Source organism: Saccostrea echinata, unplaced genomic scaffold (assembly GCF_033153115.1).
Source record: "Saccostrea echinata isolate AGI-Se365-2 ecotype Australia unplaced genomic scaffold, CSIRO_AGI_Sech_v1 ptg000016l, whole genome shotgun sequence".
Lineage (NCBI taxonomy): Eukaryota > Metazoa > Mollusca > Bivalvia > Ostreida > Ostreidae > Saccostrea > Saccostrea echinata.
Genome location: NW_026889765.1, coordinates 985,478 through 1,012,636, shown reverse-complemented (window position 1 = coordinate 1,012,636; position 27,159 = coordinate 985,478). Strand labels below are relative to the sequence as shown.

The following is a 27,159-nucleotide window of genomic DNA, read 5'->3' as shown; positions in this document are numbered from 1 at the left end:
GTGACAAATTTTAATGTCAGAAATATAAGTTCTAATAACTTCTCTTTTCAAATTATATGCGAACTGCAATGTTACATACACGTGCTAAACAATAGTCAGTGCGAGTTCCGATTAACAGTTTTCAGCATTCCTATGAGGAAAAAAATATATCTATATACTGTTCATGTTTTTTTTTTTGTTTTTTGTTTTTTTTTTTTTTTGTTTTGTTTTTGTTTTTTTTTTTTTTTTTACCAAATTTAGAACAATATAATTCATTTAAATAATTTCACTTTACTGTATTAATGTGCAAGCATTTCCCTGAAATTGTCGAATGACCGGAAAGCTGTAATATTCGATGGTGAGCGTTTGCAGTGAGTGGGCGCATGAACGTTATAAAAGATATCAATAAAATATAACAATTTTTTCCCCTCGATTTTTACTTCTTTTGTAAACAGTGGTTTGTTTTTAATTTAAACATTTCTCCAATTACAGAAGATGGAATGTGCATGGTAATGAACTTCACAAAACAATTAAAATGGGGGGGGGGGGGGTATCACTAAAACTTATTATTCTAAATAATACTCAAGAAAAAAATCAATGTCAAGTTTACTTGAATATATTCTGTTTCTTTGTGTATTAAGTATTAGTCGCGATCATTTCCTGTGTATAGGGATTAGCAGAGCAAGAGCAGGAAACGGCATTCCCTAGGGGTTTCACACCCGTCCTAGAGTACCTGTGGTAAATTTCTCTGCATGTGCAAGGCGTTGTCTAGCCATACAACACACCAGTCCCTTCAACGTTTCATTATTTCATTATTTCTTCATTTTCAAATGTAACTACAACCATGAAAGTTACGCGAGTCAATATATACTTTTTTTTTACCCTGAGTGTATGTTAAAAGGAAAAAGATCAATCATACTTTTAAAACAAATTAATAGAGTTTAAATGAAATAAAATAGATCAAATCAAATTATGTTTTATTACTTTTTTTAAAAGCCGACGGGCTTGGTATTTATGTTTCTGTTTAATATATATGTACATGTACATGTGCATGTATTATGCAAGTAGAATGTAAAATAAAAAAAAACGTACAGAATGTTACGGCACGTGCAACGTTTTTCCTTCGGTCAGTTTATTGATTTATCGAGTCCATCGATTAAAACAAAATATTCATGATAGAATTTCAATGAAATGAATTGCTTCTGGATTATTTTTTTTCCAGTTTCAATATGTCGTTTCTGTGAACAGATAATATACTGTAGCCGATTTATCAGTTTATTGTCCAGTTGTGGACTTTGACTAATTCTACGATCAAGTTTCTGAAAAACACCGAAATAGTGACAGCCACAGACACTATTTAAGGTCCTCCGTTTAAATAGGACGATTAAAGACAAAAATATCTACCGAAACAAGATCATCGTCGCAAGCCACGGGTTTTGTGTCCATTCTATTTCCACAAACCCGTGGCTGCCTCCTACCAAATTCTCTCGTTCTTGCGACTGAATCATTGAATATTTATTAAGTGACGCCAGATTTACCCTGACCAATGAAATCACTCTGTAGCAATTTTTGGTACGCTTAAATGGCGGCGCCCATAATGAAATCATTTTTTGGTATGCGTGGCAGATTTATTGAAAAAAAAATACGATAGATCCTGAAGAACAGATGTGAGTAACGTATATTCTAAAATACTCACAAGGTTTTACATTAAAATACAGGGTTTCGAATGTAGACGTTGTGTGAGAACGCTGAATAGCGTTACTCGTTAAGAAAGGAAATTCGAACCGAAGTTGATGTACAGCTCGTGGTTATGGTTACATCCAAATACAAGATAGACTGATCATTTTCATTGGTTCTGACTTGAAGCGTCAGATGTTATTCCATTGGTTGAATGTATGTTATTAATATTCATGAGAACGAGAGAAATTTGAAGGAGGCAGCCACGGGTTTGTGGAAATAGAATGGACACAAAACCCGTGGCTTGCGACGATGAAACAAGATATAATAACATATTTTGGTGACATGTGGTAGGTACATGTATATGATATTTTAGGCCCGATATCCAAGAGGGGTCCAGTGTTAACAAATGGAAGTGACTTACCTTCTCTATTTCATAATACCGCGGGTATGATTTTTTAATAAAACGTTAATTCTACGTTATTTTTATGGATTTTTCATATGGAATACATTGTAAATGTGTATTAGAAGATTAATTTATGGAAAAAGACGAATAAAAATATTCTTGGACCTCGGGGTGTATATTGGGGGGGGAGGGGGGGGGGGGTTCCTGTCCACAAGCACCTGTGCAGCATTCAAGCTTAAAAGACCATTCAAACAATACAAATCAGGAACAGTGCAAATCTTTTGAAATCAGAGGTAGAATCAAGTGCCATGTTGTAAATTTTGAACTTACCGGTTGTCAGTATTTACTGCCACCCGGTAAATTAAAAAAAAATCATAGCATGAGAGATCCTTTTCACGCTAGCACTTACCCCGACACGAGACCTTATACGGTGTCATCTAAAGGACCGATCTCCACGTTTTACTACTTATCCAAACTGGGCATAAAACATTCTCAATGAATTTTTTAATCATTATGTTGAACCTAACAAATTATTCCGACTCGCTGTATGATCTGAAAAAACATGGCTTAACTTATCCATTCAGAAACTCACAGACTGGGATTGCTTTTAACCAGTGTGTGTTATTGCCTTGATGCAAGGTCATTTGGTCGAGTCAAGGTCACTGACAGAGAAACTGTAATTTCGCTACCGTATTTGTACTAGTGAAACATTGCTGGTATCATGCAGAGTGTGACATGGCCTTGACTCAAGTTCAAGGTCACTAAGGATAAGATGTTTTGACTGTATGTATGGACTAAAAGAACATGACGTGTCACTGTGAACTTTTCAAGTCGGTAACACACAGATTGGGTTTTATGACGAGAGTGTGTCATGGTTTGACGCAAGGCATTTGGAATGTTCAAGATCACGTACATTCCTTTACAGTTTTTCCTAGCGAAATATTGTAAGTTGCTTCCCCTTACAAGATTGCTTACATGTATAACTTTAGAATGTGGCATGACCTTGACTCAAGGTCACTTCTTCCTTCCGCAGCTCCAACGGAAGACCTATTCGTTGCTTTGCAACGAGCTCGCTCTAGTTGACATTCTTTTTAATCAGATACAGAAGGCAATCCTTGAATATATGCTATCTATATATGCTTACTTAATTATTATCCTGATACAGTTCTACCAAGTATGACAAGTGAAAAATTTCTTATGTATGATCCTGCAAACTATGTGTGTTTGTGATGGGATGGGGTGGGGGACAAATTGATTCCCATTTATAAACAGGGTTTTTATCCCTTTCCATTTTACAATATATATTACTATGGATTTTATTATTTTGAGTATTTCAATTTTTTATGCTAACATATTTTCCTGGCATAATCATGATAATATATTGTAAGTCTTGAGATATATAAATGAAATGAAATGAAATTACACTTATTTGGTACTTGCAAGTGCAATAGACTTTGGAAAATATTTGCTGATTGTTAATAGGTTGAATGGTGAAGTGACGTACATCTCTTATTCAGATTTGCTTGGTTTCTGGGTTAAAATAATTTTAGAATACACTAATGATGCTTTTCAGATTTGGGATATAAAGGGAATATAGCATCTAAAAGCTTGTTTGTTTTTTTTTAAGGATGATTGATTGTTTGCATGCAAAGAATTCTAATTTAAGTTGTTAAAATATCATGAAATACCATATACATTAATTTTCAAGTTATGGGAGGAATAATTTTGTTATTGCATGTGTACTGGCTGCAAAATCAGATTTTCATGGGGTCAAATTTTCATGGTAAGTGGAAAAAATTATTTGTTGGTGAGGATTTGATTTCATGGTTGAAGATATATAATGGAATTTTAACATTTCATGGAGGACATGAATTAATGTATCTCTTTATACCACAAAGCAACAAAACAAAAATTAAACCCCCATGAAAATGAGTGATTTTACAGTACTTGGGCCAAATGATAATTATGAGGAAACAAAATTAAATATTATACAGCTTATATGGCACATTTATGTGTCACAATTTCATTCTTGGTGATCATTGGCAGAATAAACATTGATATGCTATTAAGTTAGGACATTTTTACACAAAATTTGGACTTTCTAGTGATGCTGACAAATAAGATGCCATCATCATTGAATGAATGACAGGAACTTTCTATGCATCAAATATAATCTCTGAAATGTACTTGATGCTTCTAATGTGAAAACATTCTCTAGAAAATATTAAATACATGTACTTTCATAAGTATTTGATAGGTTGATGTTACCTTCTTTTTTATAGTTTTTTTTAAAAATTAATTTGTACCCTTGGCTCACATGGACACTACTTAAGATACGCCATTCAGGGTTTGACACTAAGGCACGTCCGACTGACCCAGTCTAGTAAAAGAGAGGTCCGGTCGTGTCAAAAGTTCGTGAACTAGACCGACTGGTCATGTGGATGAAATAAATGTTAACCCTCATTGCAGTCTTCCAAATAAATGTTATAAAAACTTTTTAAAGAAATTTTCTTAATTTTACGATTGTAAACACAGCCATCGATCTGAAAAAGAAAACTTCCCCGCATGGCACAATCGCTGTTTTTAGCCCGACTGTAATAGACAACTCGCGATCGAAACTAGCCAAGTTATCGAATAATATATTCTCTAATTTATTTATATTTACGGTAATATTTTTAAAAATTTCCTTGAATGTTCTTTAAAGCCTATGATATTCGCATGTTTCGCATAACCCGACTCAATGGGCTGCGACCTATGGAAAGTGTAATCTTAACACGTGCTAGAGATAGTATGGTTTCGAACTTTTTTCATTAAAATACCAGGTTATAAAAAGAAAATTTCTGTAAACCATGTAAAGTATTGAATTAATTGTGATGCAGTATTTCTTCAGAGCAGAATTATCTTCTCGTCACGACAAACTGAAGACATCTTTCTACTCATCAACTATAAAAATTCTCTAATTATTGGAGGAACAAGTTAATTCTCTTGTCTTCAATCATCTTTATAAAAAAATTCAATATTTGACATAATACAATTTTTAAGACCAAAAAAGTAAATTACTTCTATGATCTGACATTTCTAAAGGAATTTACACTATGTAGATTTGACACATGGAACAAAATGATTTGTAGGACAAAATCATCCAAATTAAGTTTAGAATTTCATGAGGTCACATCAACAATTGAGTTGGTTTCAGACGATGCTGTATGTCTGAATTCTATCTCCCTCTCTTTGATTTTCATTCATCAAAATAATATGTGTAAATTTGGGTAAATTTCCACATTTCAAAAATGTACAATTTTTTTTTCAGAAACGACAAAAAGATGACCAGAAACCTTTGGAAGAGAAAATTAAAACACTGAAAAAACGCAATGCGGAACTTGCAGCCATTGCTAGACGTCTCGAAGAGAAAGCGAAGCATCTCCAGCAAGAAAACATGAAGGTACAACATGGCTACCTGGCTTCCATTTAAAATATTCAAGTAGCAAAAAAAAAAAGGCTATACAATTTATCAACACAAATGAAAATAACAAGTATTCCTTGTTTTGCTTTTAGAAGGTAAAAGAAGAGATGAGTCCACCAGAATCTGACCATATGAAGAAACTGTTTGCAAGGCAGAGGGCAAAAGATCTCGCAGACCATGCCAAAGCCATGCTAGCAAAGGATCGCGAGATTGAGGAACTACGCAAAAAATGTCAGGAATTGGCAGATACACTCAGCAATGCCGACTTTCTTGGTCCAGAGGTAAATGTTGGCTATATAGTCTCTCACTTATATAAACTTATACTGGAAAACAGTCGTTCCATTGAAATGTTTTTCCCACCTTCTGTTCGAAAACATTTTAAGAAAACATTTAAAGAAGTCGGATTAAAGACTGAATTTTTTTGGTATTCATAATAATTCCATCAGTTTTTAAATATTCTTTAATAAATAGAATATATTGCAATAAATTAGGGCAAAATCATCTATTTTGATAAGAATTCCAGGGCAAAATCATCTATTTTGATAAGAATTCCAGGACTGAAAATACTTGTATCTATATATAGATATACCCTTTCCTGCAAGCTCATAGGGAAGAAAATGCTTATAAACTACAATTATGCAAAGGAAGGAATTACACCAAGTGCAAAATTTTACATCCTAAAAAAAAATTTTTAAAGAAATTTCTCCACTTGTAATTTAAACAGTTTTTATGGTTATAAATTAATCTGGAGGACTTGATGAAAAACCATTCAGGTTAGTTTAAATATTTTTTAGTGTACATAGTCTCTCTACTTGAGGTGTGATACTCATTGGACTTCAGGTGCATAATTCAAGGCTTGTAAACTAAATATTGCACATTTCAAATCTGATTTGATTAAGAAACCTAAATTTACACAGTGTTTTTTTTTTTAAAGAAATTAAAGTATAAAAATATGAATTAGCTCCATAATTTGGCAAATTGAAGATTACAGTTTGTGTAAGATAAATAAATATAACAAAATTGAAATAGACATATGCATACTGTGGTTTCATCATTAATCATTGAACACCAATATATTGTAGATTTTGTTGTTGAGTCAATCCATAAAATTAATAATTGATTTTTTTTTTTTAAACTCGAACAAACTTATGGTCGAACACTGATTATCACCTGCTTTATGCAAAACAAATTATCTATCGTAAAATAAAAATTCCGGTAGAAAATTCACAATTACTCTATTAACAACAGGCCTAAATTATAAAAATTATTACCACAATTTAATGTTAAATTGAATTTTATTAACTTTTTTTTTAACAAAATGATATTCTTTCCAGAGCCTTAGTGTAAAAATGCATAATGGCCAAAAATAGAGATTTTGACCCCCTGCACTGAGCCCCAGGGAAGGATATCATAATATATTTGGAATGGATCATTAGAGGAAGTTGTTTTCTATTAGTTGTTAAAATTACAAATCTTTGCCTTTATTCCATCAAATTTTATAGATGCTCAGATGCACAACAGACAGGGTTTTCTGAATTTCCCTCCCATTCAGATTTTGGCTGATATAGGTTCCGCTCAATAGGCAGTTACACAATCTAAGTATCAAACTCGATACAAGATGACAAAGAAAAAGGAAGGAGGAAAAGAGAGAAAAATTACACCCTAATACAGTGTAAAAGAAAAAAAAGAAGTCTTTCACATGTACTTCTTTGTGTGACCCTGCCAGGACCTTAAGACACTGTAGGACCCATGCTCATTCTGTGGCATAGTAAACATATTTTCTATAGTGGTTTATATTTTTGTGATTTTTTTTTTTTGACCACTCCTCTTCAGATGAACATTCTTTAAAATCTCTGGCCATCAAAAAAATATATGTATGTTATGAAAGTCCTTAGCTAGCTACCATTTTAAAGCCCTTGACAATAGGGGCTTGTTTCTCATCCATTTTGGCACTCGTATTCAGCGAGCATGGGTAGGTTTGATGATGGATGTTCAGAAATCTACAACTAAGGGAGTCTGCAGGGTGTATTTTTTTTCCAGTACAGTTAATATTAATCACATTGGAGAAATGAAAGTACATTTACTTAATTGTTTTTAACTATATTTATTTTGATATCCGATATTTAAGCGGCTTCAGAGTTACAGTGGGGCTGGTATGGAATTCCTCAGCCTTATTATTACCATGTTGTAAACATGTGAAGATTCTGACATTTTATCAATTTGTATGAATTAAATGATATAAAATTGAAGAGTAATCTCTTTATTGCTTTTAACTATTTATGTACTGTTAATGTGAAGGTTCCAGCTTAAGTATATATACAGAGAGAAAGAATGAAGTTTAACAAAAAGACCAGAAAATTTGATTTCTATGACCATTCTGATCAATTTATAAATCCTTAAAACTGTGAATTTTGCCCATGCATGAATATCATTGAAACCACAGTATTTTTCAATCACTGAGTCCCATTACGACAGCAAGCAACTACAAAGTTTCTTAATGATTTTTTGTTGTTGTTATTTTATCATGAACAATATATTAAAAACTGTGTGGAAAAAATCCTTGATAGAATCGTACTGAGGAGTGCCTTCCATAAGATTTAATAAAAAATTACTTTAAAAATAAAGAGAGAAATATAATTGTAGGATAGGTTCAGTGGTATACAACACTGTTTTGATAAGTCTTTGGCATCTTATCTATTATACATTGAAGGACTGAAATGTCATGTTGTTTGTCAATGATACTCTTTATCAAATTATCATCTAGTGATAAACACAGTCTGCAGTCACATCCTCACCTGAGTCGTTACATAATCCAAACTCACGCAAACACACATGTAAATTAAATCAACCCACAGCACGAGATTCGTCCAAAAGATGTATCGACAGATTGAGAAAAAGTTGTACCTGTTTATATGTATATATATGTAAAAATGGAAGAAATTCTATATATACCTGTGAGATTTAATAGCCTGTCATTAGCAGGAGGGTTGGCTGCATAGGTTCATCATGTCTGTTGCAAGGATCGAGTGTGAACAAATGATCTGTACCAGTTTTACGGGGATTTTATGATGTTGAATTGTGATTTCTGTCAACAGAATGTACAAATGTATGAAGAAAAGGAGGAACTAGTGACCATTATCAAGCAGGCAGCCAAAGAGAGGCTACAGATGGAAAAACAACTGGCCAAGATTAGACCAAATGTGGTAAGTTTCAGTTGAAAAGTTTTTCAAATCTTAATTGTCAGTGGGTTTATTACGATTAACTTGGGATATTAACAGGCAGAATTTTGTCAATAAAACATTTTTCAGCTTGCTTTTATCATTTCCCTATAGGGTAGAAAGATTGTAATTGTAATGCAGTGGTATCTTAGTTGCTATTAGGCCAGAGTTTTTTTATTTTCTGTTTAACGGGAATTTTTAAGAAAAAGTCGGGTCGAGGGGACGAAATAAAATAAAAATAAAAAGCTCAAAATTTGTCGAGTCGAGACCATAAAAAAAATAAAACCCAAAAATGGTATGAATTTTTTTTTTTTATAGAATGTTGAAAAATGAAAGAAAACACAATAAAATTTTGTTTATCATTTATTTGGATTTCAAATATGGATAAAAAGATACACCTCCTAACTATATGCATGTGTCATCCTACTGTGGTTAATTACACTTGTAAATTCTAGTATGAAAGCAAAACAATAAAATTTACAGTTTAAATTATTATATAGCAACAATAATGTTGGATACACGGATAACAGAAAAATCCACACTGCTTAAAAATTTATAGATATCTTCTTTTGGTCATCTCCTACTGTATAAAATTTATAAAAGTAATGATAAGAAATGTTTTAAGCTACATATATTTTTGATTAAACAGAAGTTTGGAGAAAAATATGGGGTTGATAGCTAACTTGACAATGCATTCCTAGTATAGGACTAACACATTCTTGAGGTTCAGAATGGAAATTTGTCAGCTGAAATTATTTGACGAACAACAGCAGTCATCTTGGAAGTCTTCTGAACTCTTCACAAATGGTTGGGTCTCCACCAAGAAATCAAACTGCACAAAAAATGCATTGTTCCTTTAAGATACTTTATTAATATAACCAAATACAAGTAGTAGTTAGAAAGTAGAAGATAAAAAACAGTATTTATGTGAGATTATTTTCTTTTCTAAATGAAGATACAAAACATTTTTTAAGAGTTTTTGATAATAACACATTTCTTATATTATAAATATAATAATTTTGTTCTTTGTTCAATTTGCATTTAAAATATTAAATTGGACATTTTGTTGACTTAATTCTTTCTATCTCTACCTTTCCACAGGGTAATGTGTGCAACTCCAATTAGCTGTCACTTGTCAGTGTTAGTTTTAAATATTCTTTTCCAATCATAATTTTGTTGGAATCCTGATCTCATTTAATTCAACCAAGCAGACATGGACTTGTATCTAAAATATTTTAATCGTAATTTTATGTCCCTGATATAGTTAAACATAATTCATTGTAAAATTAAATTTTACCGCGAATTTTACCTCAATTTGTTATGTGATCAAATTAAATATACAATGTAAACATCTTTAAAAGAAACAAAAAACGTATCAAAAAATGTTAACCATCAAACAATTGTAACAGAAAGTTTATTAAGACGTCAAAAAACTTACCCCCAACTCTTTAGACACAAGTTCAACAGTTCACCAACTGTTCACATGGTTCAGTGTGCATCTAGTGTATTTAGGTTGTTGATGCCTTCATTCTGATTTCAGGATCTTTTTTCTCTTTATCGTCAATGGATTTAATATTACTATCTCGTCATTTTTATCTATAAATGTCTCGAAATGGCATTTTTGCTTGTTGATCTGTTGATAGAACCCGCGAAAAGAGCGTTAAACTAGTTCTTTAAACTGGTTATGATATCATAATCAGCAAGACGCTAGTACAAGAATTTGATTAACACAAGCTATGTCAAACGTTTACATGATTTATTAAAATATGGTGTACAACAAACCCGATTTTATTTCAAACCATCAATAAATGACACAGTCGGCGGGTATTTTAAAAATAAAAGTGAGATTGACCTCTTTTATTTTTTTTCGGTATTTTGAAAAAATTGGGTCGGCGCTTCCCGTTAAACAGAAAATAAAAAAACTCAGGCCTTAACACTGACATTTTAACCTTATCAATTAAGTATTTCTAATGTTTTGCCAAGAACATACCATATACATGGAATTTTAGCGAGATGTAAATTTAGTGATTTAATTGTTCTTAAAAATTGATATATAAGTTTTGCTACAGGTAATTTTAGCGATTATTATACTTCCTTGAAAAATAGTCTTACCTCCTACTCAGAATGAATTATTAATGATATTCAATTTTAGTGATCTCAACACACTTGCTAATTATTCCTATAGAATCCTCACTAAAATTCTCCTTATTTGGTATGGTAGAATTTAATTTGATATATGTCATCAAATTTTTTGAACTTTTTTTTTTTTTATAAGAAACTATTTGATTTCTGCAGGTTGTTTGATGTATGTAGTTTATGCTACGTTAACAATTTATTGGCAGTAAAGTAAATAGATAAAGGACAGATTCAGTACAAAAAATGTCCTCCCCTTTGAATAATAAATTTGCAAGACTGTTTTTCAAACCAAATTAAGAAATACTGTATAGGATTTTGATGAATGGTTTTCCATGAAAATCAGACAATGAAAAAAAGTCACACCACAGTGATTTAAGAATTGGTCATATGCATTTAGCTAGAAGCTATAGGGGCTTTCATAGTACAAGAGCATAGTTCTTCATTCCAGTTTTAGGTCTAAATTTGTTTTTCTTGTCTGCTTCGTAAGATTAGGGCAGATTTAGTTCTGAATCAATGGCCTGTCCTAAATAAAGTAATGAATACAAATGACAGTGAGGGGATATTGCATGCCGTTAAGTTAAAGCTCAATGATGGACTGGAGAGACTCTTCTCTTCTCATCCCTTTTCCTTGTCAAGATAATTGCGATTGCAACCATTAAAATTATTCTATCATTATTACTTGGTCTTCACCAGAATATTCTTAAATCAACCCAAAAAAAAAAAAAAAAAAAAAAAATTCTAGAAGAGGAAAGCAAAAGCTAATCATTAATTAGTTCAAGGAGCTTGGACCTAGCAGAATTAACACAATGAAATTAAAAAATAGAGATTTGCAATTATGAATATTTTTAAATCTGAAAGACAATGTAAGATTTTGGCCTTTGGGACATGTAATGCTGCTGTTTCTTAAATTTGGAGATAGCTAGGTCATCCAAAATATAAGAAATGATAATATTTCTATTTTTTAAATCTATTCTGTGGATGATGAAATAATCAGTATGTGGAATCAAAAAGTTCCTGTTAGCAATAAGCATGTGTTCATATAGTTTCTCATCGTCGGAAACCCACGGCCAATCTCACATACACTTATCATTAAGCGTATGCGAGATTGGCCAATCTCCGTGGGTTTCTAACGAGGATAGTTTCTGTTATTGAGACTATGGTATCTAATGCCCTGTTCACACAGAGAGTTTAATTGGAATTAAACGTAAGTTACTTCGAATTAAATTTGGTCTGCGTTCACACGGAGAATTTAATGCAAATTAGTTTAATTCGAATTAGTTTACTGCGCATTAAATTACTTCGCATTAGCTCTGTGTGAACGCTAAGCAAAGCTAATTCAAATTAAATTTTGACGCATGCGTAAGAGCAGAATTAAGTCACAGGCCACATAACGATGGTCAAATATAGGTACTTGTGCTATTTTTGAGTTGAAAACAAAGGAAAATTATGTTAATCACTAAAATATGTACAGACACTATGACATTATGTCAATCATATCTGCTCTGCACAATATGACGTGCTTTGTAATGACATCATAATAGCCTCACTGAATAGCCTTGTTGTAGAAATAAAATTATAATTCACATTAGTTTACTTTGCATTAGCTGTCGTGTGAACGCAATTTAATTCGCATTAGTTTAATTCGCATCCTTTTACTTCGCATTAATTTACTGCAAATTAAAATCTCCATGTGAACAGGACATAAGTTGGTAAAGAATGAAGAATTATTGGTGTATCAATTTTGAACAAAAGTAGAAATGCATACAGGTAGTGACCCATATTTTTTTGACATATTGTAGATCTACTAAAGTGAACTTTTATATGTATTTGTTTATTGTTCAAATATCAGAGCTAAAAATCACTAATGTGTAAATTAAGTGAAGGAATAAAAATATCAAGTCAAAGAATTTGTTATACCAACCCTCCATCATTATAACGTTTATAATTAGCATGGAAATCAGTAGTTAAGCCTTACTACTAAAAGGAGTCTAAAAGAAGTCATAATCAATAAGTATGACCAGCATAAGGGAGAGTCGGGTCACTTTGGTGACAGTATTTTGTCACATAGGTGCTAAATCTCTCCATTCTTTCCGTTCAGGCTAAAAGTTCTTAGGAAGACATGGCAGAGGTAATTAATTTTGTTGAATTAAACAAATTCCTGTGGGAAATATTAGTGGGAACCAGATTTGTTCAAGAAACCAAAATGTTACTTGGTTATCAATAAACTCAGGAAATAAACCCTGAAAGGGAAAATTTTAAATTAATATGAAAATAAGAGGATGGTTTTATGTATGGATGTAATTTGTTATAATTCCAGAGTCGCTTCTCATTGGTAAGTAGGACCACCATTAATGCCTTTGCGGGGCACTTTGACTTGATCTGTCTGTGTGATCTTGTGTTGTGCACTTTGCCATTTTTATTTCCATTGCTTCCATTGCAGAGGTTCAGGGGCTTGTCTCTGTCATTTTATGTTGCCATGTTTTATTAATTCTATAGAAGTCTATAGTTTTATCATGACTACATTTATTCAATTTTTGGAAGTTATGTTTTCTGAAATCTTGATGCTTTGTGTATGCTGCTGAGGTCAAGCAATTAAAAAAAAAAATCAGTCCTGCAATTTATAGGTGTTTGGCAATAATAGGACACAAAGACATTCTTGCATTGATCTGAAAATACTAAAATTAGATGTGCAAACTTGGGTATATTAAACCTTTTTTTATCCAAATTCTTTTCAAAAATAAAATAGCTTTTGCAACTTTATTAGTCTGTACTATTCCTCTGTCTAGAGCTGTTTGACTGTCTGTCTGTCCATCTGTTTTCAAATGCTACTTCAAGTACATTTTGTGTGTTTTCCCAATGACCTTTGACTTTACTATTTATTGTGTCTAAAACTTATTTTTGAAGAAGTTTTCAAGATGTTTTCATCAAACTTCATACACTAATACAAATTTTCATGTTGCTTCACCAATGAACCCTGGGCAGGGCATTCATGTCCTATTGACATATTTCTTTTTTTTTAAATTATGGTGCTATAAATCACTTGGTTAAAAATCTGCCATGCTTTATTCATATGGCTATCAATATTGAAAAAAGAATGAAAGCCTGAAGTACATATTGCACAAAAATAAGCTGCATGTGCACAATTGTTTTTTTTTTCATAGATTAACATTTTCATCCTTTTTTATGTGCTTTTTTCCTGTTGAAATCTGATAGGGTTTACCTCTGCATGGACCACTTCTTTTGATTTTACCTCATGTGTTCATATTACCATGAATGAAATTATTACTATATCTTACGTTTTGTCACCGCTGTAGCCAGTAAGAAATCAAAGATGAGTCAGAAGTGTTTCATATCTTTTAGAATTCCCATTGGGAAAAAAAATTATATCAGTTTCAAACCTTGTTACATCTGTAATCATAGCACTTCATTATTTAAGACAATATCTAAATTAGCACTACATTTTTTAAGACTAGATCTAAATTTTAAAAATTCTTGCATTCATATTTTAACTGAATAGCTATCATTCGGCTCGAATTGGTTTACATATTTGCATTTTCTTAACGTCTTTGATATTTATTTTCACCATTCTAAGTTTTTCATTTACTTTGTCATAAGTTAAAATATTAATTTCTATCTTAAATTTTATTGGTGCTGTCTATGAACTTTTATATGTACTGGACACTATTAAGAGTAAAATCACCCAGTCACATGACTTCATTGTCAAGAGGTGATGTAATCGAGTGACAGGTGTATCGATTCTTAATGAGATTTATTACAATGATGTTTCAGATGTGACAGTTAGATCTACTCGTGCTCCTCTTAAATACAATATCCTAGATATACTCTCCAATAACAACACATGAACTCTAAATTATCAATTTTCAAGGGTTTTCATAGTAAAGGAGAATTTCCTTTCACTCTACATAAATCCTTCTGCTGTAGAAGACATTGTATTGGACAGGAAGTTAATAATTTTATGAATTGCTATTGATATCATATGCTTAGTGGACATTATTTTCCAGCATTAATTGAACATGGATGACACCTACGTTATTTGTATTTCTCAATGTGTCTAAGTGTGGCTTGGCTTTTCATGACAGGTATGTTGTGATGACCCAATGCTGGAAAAGTGTTACTGGTCAATATAGATCAATTCTGCATAGAAATGAGTTTAAAGAATTTTCCAGCTATTAGAAGATTCTGCATGAATATGGGGAGGTGATAAAGGAGTGAGTCGTGATTTGGTGTGGAATTGGAGGATATATTAGCCTTTGCAGTCTGATCTTGTGGGAAAATATTGATCAGAGGTTCTTTTTTTCTTCTGAAATACTAGCGAGTGTGAAGGACAGATATTGTGAGCTAGCATACGGAACAATTCTGTTTTTATGATTTATTGAACATATAAGCAGAGACCATTTGGACGTGGTGGACAGTATAGAGTCAATCTGCATCAATTTTCCATCCTGCCCCTAGGCCTCGGATTTCCACTGCAGTGAATTGTTCGACAAATGAGATATCAGATGGCTTTTTGTGATTCAGGAGAACCTAGGGGTAGATGTTGTCTGTTGCTGAAGATTAATACATTGGCTTTAGAGTTATATATCCATTAGTTTGAAGATCATACAGGATATATAGGGACGTAACAAGATTTCAGTTTCTACTGCTGGTTTTTTTTTCTTCCTGAAAAATCAAAGACTTGAGCAGTGTCATTTGTGGGGATTTGCAAGCTCGGGTTAAGGTATTTTCGTGAGACCTAGTCGTTTTTTATGTGTTAGTTAATTGATGGTTTATTGGATTCAGGAAAGTCATGCAATTTCTTTATTCTTTGTAAAATTAAAGATGGCTCAATGTTATAGAACAATATGCAGTGTGATGACAAAAAATATGGATTTACTGTAAATTTAAAAAAAAGAAATATTCATGGGGGCTTAATTTAATTTAAGTTTGTTTATTTCATTAATAACATTATACATGTATAAACAAAATAATAAATCCCTGACAAAAATTTTATTTTATATTTCAATATGGTTATTTTGAAATCATGAAATTAAGTCCCCATGAAATCATTTTAGATCACAGATCAAGATTTTATTCCCAGGAGACTTTCCACTTAATGGGCAGTATATGACAAAATTTGTTAGAGAAAAAGTTGAAAGAGAATTATTGAATTGTAGCTGTATCATAAGGAAGGGCCTCATTCCACTGCAGTACAAAGAAGCAATTAATTACTTGATTGTTTTGTTGTGCATTGTTAATGCTGCATAATTTTAATGTATTAAACCCACATGAGTTTGCTTTCATTCTTACTCAGAAAATTTTACATTGTAGTTCAAAATAGAGAGCATATTTTAAATTTAATGCGATACATGTGTGCACTTTGAAGAGAAACACTTAAAATTTTGTTGTTTTACAGGAAAGCAAAAAAATAAAATCCTTCAACATGGAACATTAAAACAAGTATTGTGTAGTGCTTAGTGTAAATTTGATACATGTACAATGAATTCAGATAAAATTGGTGTACAGTAAGGATTTTATGTTGATAAAAAAAAAAAAGATTCTCCCTTTGTATTTGTGTGCTTGTTGACACTATGAATGGTATATATGTATATACTTTAAGAATTTTTGAGTTGGTGACAATTCTAAAGTCTCATCTTGCTTCTCTGCAAATGATGTCTAATGGAAAACCCATATTTATATATTTTTTTTAAAAAATGAAATTGAAGGGGGGGTGTTTGGAAAGTTTATTACAGACTTAATATTTGAAATGTTTTGGACCCATGGTTCTTTTTGTCGCCATTATCAGCCTATATGCAGTTATCACCACTGACCAGCTTGCTTAACTAGTACATGTACTATTTCTCCAACCAAATTGATTCATAGTAGTAGATCTATACAAACTTCAGAAGTCTTAATAATAAATGTTATCATACTTTAAATTAATCAATAAAATCATAGTCCATACTGATGAAAACAACCTAACTACATAGGATGGTACAGTTCTGCCTATACATGTAGGTGTTACTGGGTGGGAAGAAAATTGTTATTTCTCTAGCAAACACAAATATCTAGTTACCGATACATTAATTTAGAGATACTTGATAGTGTGGAGACTGATTGCTGTATTGTGACGCAGGTTGAGGGGCTCATCATTTCTAGAAAGAGAATCTTGTCAGTAAAATATTTTACTTAGAAAGTACATGTAATCTGTTGCTAGAGATTTATTTAGTGTGCAAGATAGCATGAGATTTCCGAGGACAAGTTACTGTTTCAAAGCTCTATAGCTTTATAAAACACTTGCAGTTTATACCTTAAGGTATGTCACTCGTGAAATTTGTTATATCAAGGATTTTTTGAGAAGTATATTTTGGATAAGTACTCATATAGTATGACTCAAAATCGCAGAGAAAACAGGGGGTCAGTGTGCATCTGACTGAGCTACGGTACAATTAAGTTGACCTTTTTGCACTTAAATTTTAACTCTTTGGTTAATCACTTTAACCCTTATCATATTTTATCAGATGTAACCATGGCAATAAATATAATCTTATTTTACGTAAAATAGTTTGAATAATATTTATCATTGAACAAATCTTGCAAATTAATGCGCGTAAATTATTGTGTGACCTTTTTGCACTAAAAAAGTAACATATTTGGGGTATTAAAAATCTAAATGGGCAATAAAATATTTTCTTGTATCAAACTTTTTACGACTTGAGTGCTGATCAGTCACAAGTATCGAGTAATTTTAAATAATGAAAGAAAAAGCTGGGGTCAGTGATGTAAATTTTGAAATATTGGTCAAAATATGCGATTTTCAGGTCAAAAACTGTTTAAATTTTATCTTGACTTCTTTAATATATCTTCATTTCTCGGCAAAGTTTGTTGAGGGAAGGTGTAAAATTTGCTATAAGAATATAAATTAAGACCTATATTTAATATTCCTAGCATATCATAACGGAAAATATTCTCTGAGTAAAAGTATGTGAGGCTAAAAATCCAAGATATTAAATTTAATAAATGTGCTGGTTTGCAGAATTTTCTGCTAAATATCCTTCCACCACAAGAAATAGTCCCTCATAAATTTTGCTTCTTCATGAATTTTTTAGCAGTTTTTTTATTGAATGTTGAACAATTTACATTGTTTCATTTAAATATGTTATGAAAATGGAATTTTAATAAATAGTTTTGAAGTAAGAGGTTCTGCCTGAACTTTTCTAAAAAGCTGACGAGTGACATACCTTAATTGGTACATTCCTATTGTGGGTTTTGGTGTTATTTGGTGTGGAATGCATTTTGGTCAATTTGCAACCTCCTAGCGGTGAAAAATGTAGTTTTTTCTGGGTACTAACTACTGTAGCCAAACTTCATGTGCAAGCAGTAAGTATCTGTGAGAATTGCAAGCCACTTCACTTGCAGATATTTATGGTTGTGAAAATTTATTGCTTTAGAATGTTTATGAAACAGGAAATGGTCGTTGCAAATATTATTTTTCATGGACAACAATTAGCAAATAAAAAATACTGATTATAAATAGTTGCTTTATAGTATGCTGCTTTCCATTTAGGGTGCAAACACTTAAAAGAAAATTCCACCAAGTGTCATTCAGACTAAGAAAATTATTCATAGAAAATGATATGAATCTATGGTTTTGTTAAAAGACTGTCTCATTTCTTCTCTGAAGCTTATGTATAGGAAGACTTGGCCAGCTAGAGGAATAATTTTGGCAGTATATAGATATACAAATGACTAATTGTCACAATAGCGTGAACTTTCATGATGGCTTCGATCAAAATTCAGTTAAAGTGTAGGGAAGATCCCCAAAGCGCTAGCCTGCCCAAATGAAGCTGGTCAGTTCTGTGGAAAAAGTGTTAATTATATTGATGAAAGACTGAGGTTTTGCCCATCTTGTCCCAACTGCCTTATTACCACAAAGCTGTAACATGAAGATCCATTAGTTTCTTTAGACTGCTTCTATTCCAGATCAATTAGTGGGTTTATCTGGTTTGTGCATGGTCTTGAGTCATTGCGGACATGGAGAATGCATGTCCTTGAGGAGAAAGGGAATTTTCATTTTATTATAATTAGGTATACATTGAATGTAGTGTTGAATTGGAAATGAGGAGCTTTTAAAATTTGAAGATCAATTTTTGAAAAGGTGAGTTCATATCAATATTACCATTTGTAGCCTTGTATGCAATTGATTCAATCAAACGATTGGAGTTTTGGTAATTGTTCTCTTCATATAGTATTCAGTGTGTCCATTCAAAAGTTTAAAAACAAAATTTCATTTGCTACAGAACACCAGTACTCTGTTCTATGACAAAAAGCAACTTCTGAATAATTAGGAGTTCTTTGTGTTCCATAAAAGATTATGTATTGTGCAATTTACAGGTAAGATGTGATGAATTACTTTTGCAATTTTCAGTTCTTAAGTGGTTTCAAATGTTCTTATGATTGACTGAAAAAATGGACCACATTTTCAATATAGGAATAATTGGTTACTAACGAGTGAATTGCATGTTTACAAATGGCAGAAGCAATTTGCAGGAGGTGTAGAAAAGCATTGGCTTGGAGAATACGTACTGGTTCTGTGGTCGGAGACAGTTTAAATATGATAGATTACTGGATCAATATGTCTGCATGTTTACCTTTTTGAATTGATCAGGGTCCACAACTCTTGGCTTTGCCAGCTATTTTGTTTGTGACACCAATACACATTTGTTGTTTCGATCTCCATCTGCATGTACTGTATATAGTGCAGATTGGATTTGGATATGGCTACTACTAGTATAATTTTGTTTTGAAAGTGCAAAAAGGTAGGATGCATTCTTAAGAATTGATCTTTTTTCTCTAAAAAAGATTGTTTGAAACATTAAAAGAAAATTATCAGTTGAGTAAGAGTATGCTTTAAGATTAACTTTCTAAGACAGGCTAGCATAAAATATCAATAATGGAAACTTCACTCACTATTAAAGGTTTCACTAAATGTTTACTTGACTGCTTTGACTGTGGATTTTTAATGTTGTGCAAACAAAGATATTAACCCTTTTATAGCAGACTCCCCCAAAGCCTGAATTGATTTCTATGGGAAGTTGCACGGGTACGGAAGCAGAAATCAATAAACTTCGAACCCCACATGAATTTGACACTTCTTTTTTTGTATGTGTATAGACACATTAGATTTGGCATTCATAACACAATTCTAACACATTGTATTGCAATGAGACTAGCTTTCATATTTTTTTCATGACTTCCCTCCAACAAGGTAAATATATATTCTAGAGAGAGTATTTTGATGCTAGTAAGGACATGACTTATGAGAATACATCAACTTGGTGCAAATAACTGTGAAATCTCCATTGTGTTTAGTTGCAATATATCATTTCATTTCTTCCTCTTCTGCAATGGGCTTGTAATTTATTGTCTGCAAGGCCATAGTAGCTTTTATCTAATTTGGCATTAAAGGCTTTGGTATTTTCAGGAATTGATTTTGCTGAGGGTTGTTATACTTTTTTGTTGGTTTTCTTGCAGTCGGCTCAGGCAGATTTGAAGAAGTTGAAGGAGTTGGAAGCAACCAATGAGACCTTACAGAAGGAACTTGGAAAATTAGAAAAGGCCAAAGACGACACTGAAAAACTTGTGAGTGATGTCATTTTTCAAACATTACCCTTTTCTATAATTTAATTACTGTGTGAGCATTTTGTAGACATTTATACATGTATAATTATGGATTCTTTCCAGTTTTTCCAATTTTATCGTGAACATTTATTTCTTTTCATTGAATTAATGATTATTGAATTTGCCAAATGCAAGAACCTTGAAAGCAATCTTGCTAGAGTTATATCATGCACTAGGAAAAAAAATAATTTGCATATATTCACAGATTTGAAGGTGTAGTATGTTTAAAGACTTCCTCTTTGCATATTCTGTTTGTTTGTAAATGGAAATGATAAGCTTTCACCAAATATTCAAAATCCTATAATAAGCATACCTATTTCCTGAAACAACCATCAAATTTCTCTTCCTAATTATGAATGTTACATACAATATCTCCACATTGCACACAGAATGTTCTTCTCATTGTGTGTTTTACAGATGGTCTTGCCTAATGCATAGACTATATAAGAACCATAAAAGCATTTTGATTTGGCCCTTATGGATGCTTAGTCTGCTCTTGGGTATAATACAACTCTTATTTCCATTTTTCTGTGATCTCCAATAAGTAGCTGGTTATACCAGATCACACACCAGGAGTATAAATGACTTGCGAAGTTCTGCATTATGAAGACCACATACAATTTAAATAGCTTGTGCCAGCTTGCTGCAATCTATTCGACTAAGTCGAGATGAGCTTATGCTATACCTCCGGCATAGGCGTCCTGGTTAAAGTTTTAGGAGCAAGTCCATTCCCAAGTAACTATAAGCCCTACCTGGACCAAACTTGCATGGATGATGCATCTAGGGATGGACACTACCACACTTGCTTCGGATGCTGGATCTGACCTAGATTTTTTTTAAGATGAGTGACCAGGTTAAAGGTTTTGGAGCAGGTCCATTCCCAAGTAAATATTAGCCCTACCTGGACCAAACTTGCATGAATGATGCATCTTGGGATGTACACTAGCCAACCTGCTACGGATGCTGGATTCGACCTAGATTTTCCACATGAGTGAATTTTAGCCATATTTTAACCGAATTAGCATGAATGATGTAGCTAGGGATGGTCACTTCCAGACTTGCTTTGGATTTTGAATCTGACCTACATTTTCCAGATGAGTGACCAGGATAATTGTTTTTGGAGTAGCTATATAACATTATGGCCTGTTATGATTACACTTGCATAGATGGTGTATCTAGGGATGAAAACTTCCAGACTTACTTTGGATGTTGGAACTGACCAAAATTTCCTTGATTAGTAAACAGGATAAATGTTTTTTGAACAGGTCTATTTCCAAGTAACTATAAGTCATACTTAAACCAAACTTGCATGGATATTGATCTTGGGATGTACACTAACTAAAAAAAAGAATATGCGGTGAAATTTGCCCTACTTAAAGATAACATTCGTTGAGGTGAGCTTCGTAATCTTTGATTACCTATGTTTCTTTATGTGATATTTTAGATAATTAAAGTGCATACTAGACTGCATGTTAGGAGCATAGAGTGACATTTTGTTGTGTACTGTATCATAAAATACCATATGAAAAAATGCAAAGACCTCTACAAGCTTATAAGCATGCCAGTAATGCAAAAACTGATAGACTTCTTACTTTTGTCTCATTTTGATATATTTATTTTCCAGGAGATAGAACTTACTCAGAAGAAAATTGAGTGTGAGACCTTAGCAGAAGAAATCAAAAGAGAAAAGCTAAGAAATAAGGAGCTGGTCAGTATATTACAGTCAGATATTTTAAAACACACAAAATCATCAAACTTGTAATGTACATATAACACGTGTACAGTATATTTCTCTGCTTCCCTGTTACCCCCTAAAAAAGCATTATGTATGAACACTGATAAAGCAGACTCATGGATATAGCAAAGTGTTTTAGGGACCCCAGGCAAACATTTAACGACATCAGAGCTGCATGTTTATTATAACAGAAATTCCGTACTTGTCCCAGATTTTAGTGTCAAAATACAAATTACTGATTTACCTCTGGAAATTATGCTTCCAGACTATGCTCCAAATTTAATTTTCTTCTATGTCTTATATGTGTTATTAATGCTATATCAATAACAATAATTAACACAAGGACCTCAAAGATGAAAACACTAGGAAGATTATCATTAATTGATTTACATATTATACATGTTCAAAACAGAGGGAAAATGAAACATTCAAAGCTCATTCTTATCTAAGATTTATGAAATGATCATAGGAAAGTTAAACCAGGGTATTTCTAAAATGAGATTACTGACAAAAAGCTCAAATTACCATAAAAACCTTATACATTACTGAAATCTTCAGAAAGGGTTAAACACGGCTTTACAATGTCTTGTAATATTTTATGGTTGTAATGAATTCTGATATAGCAAATGCATGGATATTGAGGGTTGATGTCATTTTTCAATGAGCAGTCATCTGCTATAGAAAGAAAACATATTTTGCAAATTTGCTATACTTAAATACATTTATTATATGAAAACAACAAATTTTGAATATATAGAAATAAATTCATAGGCCCGCCAGGACTTTACTAAATTGAAGTTCTACTATATATGTATATGAAACGGTCATCAGGAGAAAGCTAAGTCACCAACAGGAAATTAAAAGTCATGAGGTGATTTCAAGTATTCATTTGCAAATTCACATTTAAGTAGAGGAGTTGGGGGGGATGTAAAGATAGGAGTACTTAGTTGATTTAGGGAAAAATGGTTGAGTTGGTTGAGCCCCATTGTATAGGGGCTTCTTGATGTCTGCAAATGTCTCTATTGAGTCTTATTGTACATACTGAAGAAAGACACATATGTTGATAAAACTTATGAATATTTTTAAAGTAAAGTTTAAAATGTTGCTTTTTAACAGGAAAGTGATTTACAAGAGAGTGCAGCACAGAATACCCAGCTTACTGTTCAAGTGTCTGACCTCCAACATAGACTTCAGGACCTGGAAAAGGTTAGTGTAAATCACACATCACAGACTATTGTGATTACATTTTGCATTGAAATCACTGCAAATTGTAATAATGCAAAATGTAATAATGCAGATTGTAATAATGTAAAATGTAATAATGATAAAATGCAATCAAAATTACTGAGTACTATTGGAATGAGAGGAAATTTTCTTTGTTCTATAAATATTTTCATAATGCTTGACCCCAAAGAGGGACTATTGCAATATACATTTTTCATCATTATTACAATGTGTGTTACTTTCTATGCTGTCCAGAAGATCTGAAAGGGTTAAATGGAGGAAACTGCAGACTAGCCCAGTTAATTTCCCTACAACAGAGGTCAGAAATGGGAAATGCACATAGATAAATATACAAAAAAGGAAAGAGCATTTTAATCATGAACATAGTAATGGAGGATCAACAAAGATAAAATTTAATGGGAACAATATCAGCAAAAACTATCTTAAACAAACCTTCATTTAGATCTTAAAAAATACTATGAAAAAATATCATGTATCCCTTCTGTATTTATATTAAGAAATTTGTACTGTCAGTACACTGTACCCCTTGATTTCATAATATCCAGGTAATGCAACACGATGCTATAAAATATTACCTTGTTGGGGTTCACAGTTTGTTTAACTGAAATAAGAGATATTATTACCAAAACAATTATTAGGTGTATGACAAAATGCTAATACCGTGGAATCATCATTGTTCATGGGGGATCAATGTTCATGGATTTCATGGTTCACCTTTACCCTTGAATTTACATCCCAATGAATGATTGCTTTCTCAGGAATCAGTTCATTGAATCGTGTGTATATACGAGTAAGCCACGAAACTGTGTCTCTAAAACCAGTAAAATTTTGGTTGCCCACGATCATTGACCCCACAAATTAAAATGATTCAACAGTAAATTCTGTTTTGTAAAGAAAAAAAATTCTCACAAATACACACATTGGTAGCTATGGAATATGCAATTTGTGTTGTATAAATCCTTATTGTGCTTTAGATATATTTTTAATCAAGTTAAATTGTTTTTTTAAAAAATGAGGGATTGAGATTTCTACAAGTTGCAGTGAAATAAACGTGATAGTTATAGGACTGGTAAAAGAGAGACAACTCCATTTGCTACATCTTTACAATCAGGAAGCTCTTGAAATGGGTATGAAAAGTAAAGGTGTTGAATTCTGTACTTCTGTAGGAAAGAAAATTGAAATAGAGCAGGTAGCTGTAACATTATCTTACCTTTCAAGAAGTGAATTCTGAAGAGGTGAAATGAAACTCCCAAGCTATAAACCCAGCACCATTTGATGGGAGGAGGAAGGGGGGTCAATTGGGAAAAAGTAATTTTTGCAAGGGGAAAGGACTGAAATTTGGACCTAACTCGGCTGTGGAAACATTACCTGGTGTTTTTGCATGTTCTTATCTACATAATGCAAGCAGTGAAAAAATTGTTAGTCGGCAAGACCACAGTGCATATGAGTGACTGCAAAACTTATGGCAATCTATAAGTATTGAGGGCAGAAGTCTTTTTTTTTTGGACTCGACTGATTTGATGAAAGCACATATCCAATTTGCTTAACAGACAGATGATGAAGTAGGTGATTGTAGGTAATTCGCTCGAGGTGTCTGGCTCATGTTAGGTTGTTCTGATCTGTGGTTTATCGAGTCTGAATAAGTGAGGATCCATTAATATTCAAGTATCATGGGAAATCTCCCAGAATTCACACTTACGCAAGGCCTTGTGGGAAATATATTTTCAGTTGAAAATCTAGTTATTAGGACAATTTTTGTCACCATTTCATTATATTCCCATAATTAATTTACAAAAAATAGAATATTTAAGTTAAAGATAACAATTTCAGTGAGTAGGAAAATTTTTGTTACCATATTTCTTCATATCCCCATAATCAGTTTTCCCATAAGTTGAAGATTGCAATTTGAGGAACTTAATATTTATTGGAAAATTACCTTAAGTTTTCATCTGGACTTATATCCAAAGAAATGCTGTGTTCTTACCATTACTAAATTAGCAAGAAGTTAATTAAAATGCCAGGAAAATTGATATATGTCATATACCATATATACTCACCTATAAGTCAGTTTTTTGGGAGTTTAATTTTGTACCAAATCTCTCTGTCCGACTTATAGGTGAGTTATAAAAAGAATGGCATTTAAGAGGGTCAGTCCCTCTAATATAAGCTTAAAAAATACAACCGACTTATATGCGAACGGACTCATAGGCGAGTGTATACGGTAAACATTTTGTATATCTGTAGTTGTGGATTGTTGAGAAAAAAAAAAACTTAAAGGACTTATTAATCACATTGCATGGATACATTCAGATATGTGTTTACCTATGATTGATTAATTTTGTTTTTGATTGGATAGGTTTGCCAGCTAGATGTTGACATTTAATGAATATTCAAATATTTCTTCCCTTATGATATAACTTATTAATTGTCTAATTCTATGGAGGCTTGCAAATCTATATCAGAAATTCATGAAATCAATAGTATGAAAGGTTGGGAGTGATAAAAATAATTTTCGGTATGTCAGAGTTGCAGCTATTGAAGGAGGCTCACTCAGTTTTTTTTATGTAAAAACTCTTTATAGCATAAGTAACATATACACTGACTTCGGTGTAAAAGGAAAGTTTTAAGAAAATTGGGGTATTTTTAGGGTCATTTCATGTACTGTAGGATTATATAAGGAATTGCTTTTTCTTTTCACTTTAAAGCAAATTATCTTAGTACTACTGTAACAATAGACTTTTTACTCAAATTGTAGTATGTGATGAGTACATAATACTAAATTGTACAGTGTAGATTATAAATCCCATCATATGAGTTTTCAAAGGGGGCATCTCAAAATGTGAAAAGGAGATGGGTGAACAATTAAGGCATGTCTATAGCTTCAGATTTATAAGAATCATGTTCAGCCTGTGAATTAAGCATTTAAAGTTCTCATTATTGAAATTTATGAAATTATGATGAACAAAACTTTTCTGAGAAAAATTTTCTTATAAAAATTATTCTGTTATTAAAAAAAAATTGTGGGGTTCGAATCCTAGCAATAAAAATCCTGAGTATCATTTTACTTCAAGACTAACACACTAACCACTACACTATGCAGCTCCTGATGAATAGTGGCATTTAGATCATGCATGTGATATATGAACCTTGATTAAATGGACTTCAAGTATTTCTGGGAAATTGATGTGAATATTGTGTCATATAAGTGTATTTTTAAGGTATAGTGGGTCTTTGCTCCATGTTTTTGTTAACAAAAAATGTATATTTTATGCATACTCTGAGGATAATCATTAAAAAAATGGAGTGAAGACCCACTCATATAAAAAAAATTGTGTTATAGTATGAGATAATGATCCTTTTTGCCCTCTTTAGTGTGTGTATGCATTTTTATAGGCAAATATTTTCAATCTTTGTGAGATTTTTGCAAATTGTGGAGATTTTACATAAAGTATACTTTAATGTTAGATGAAATATCAAAGAAAATTTTTGTATAATTGAAATTTAATTTCATCTTCAATTTAATTTTCCATCTTCATGTATGTCTCACTATAGGCATTTCGCTAACCTTGTTCGCCCATCTTCTTTATGAAATGTTTTACTTTTTTTGTGCCAATTTTTTTTT

At 32.2% G+C, this 27,159-nt stretch overlaps 1 protein-coding gene across 1 annotated transcript in view; it reads left to right on the top strand.

Moving 5' to 3' along the window:
• Positions 1-5,377: 5,377 nt before the first annotated feature.
• Positions 5,378-27,159, top strand: part of LOC133188313 (RIMS-binding protein 2-like) — a 58,938-nt gene continuing 37,156 nt past the window's right edge. Inside the window, exons 1-7 of the mRNA XM_061323684.1 lie at positions 5,378-5,504; positions 5,618-5,806; positions 8,621-8,728; positions 13,197-13,211; positions 20,411-20,518; positions 22,182-22,265; positions 23,409-23,498. Coding sequence (XP_061179668.1) covers positions 5,499-5,504; positions 5,618-5,806; positions 8,621-8,728; positions 13,197-13,211; positions 20,411-20,518; positions 22,182-22,265; positions 23,409-23,498 — 600 coding nt within the window. The 5' untranslated portion in view covers positions 5,378-5,498. The remainder of the gene's footprint in view (positions 5,505-5,617; positions 5,807-8,620; positions 8,729-13,196; positions 13,212-20,410; positions 20,519-22,181; positions 22,266-23,408; positions 23,499-27,159) is intronic.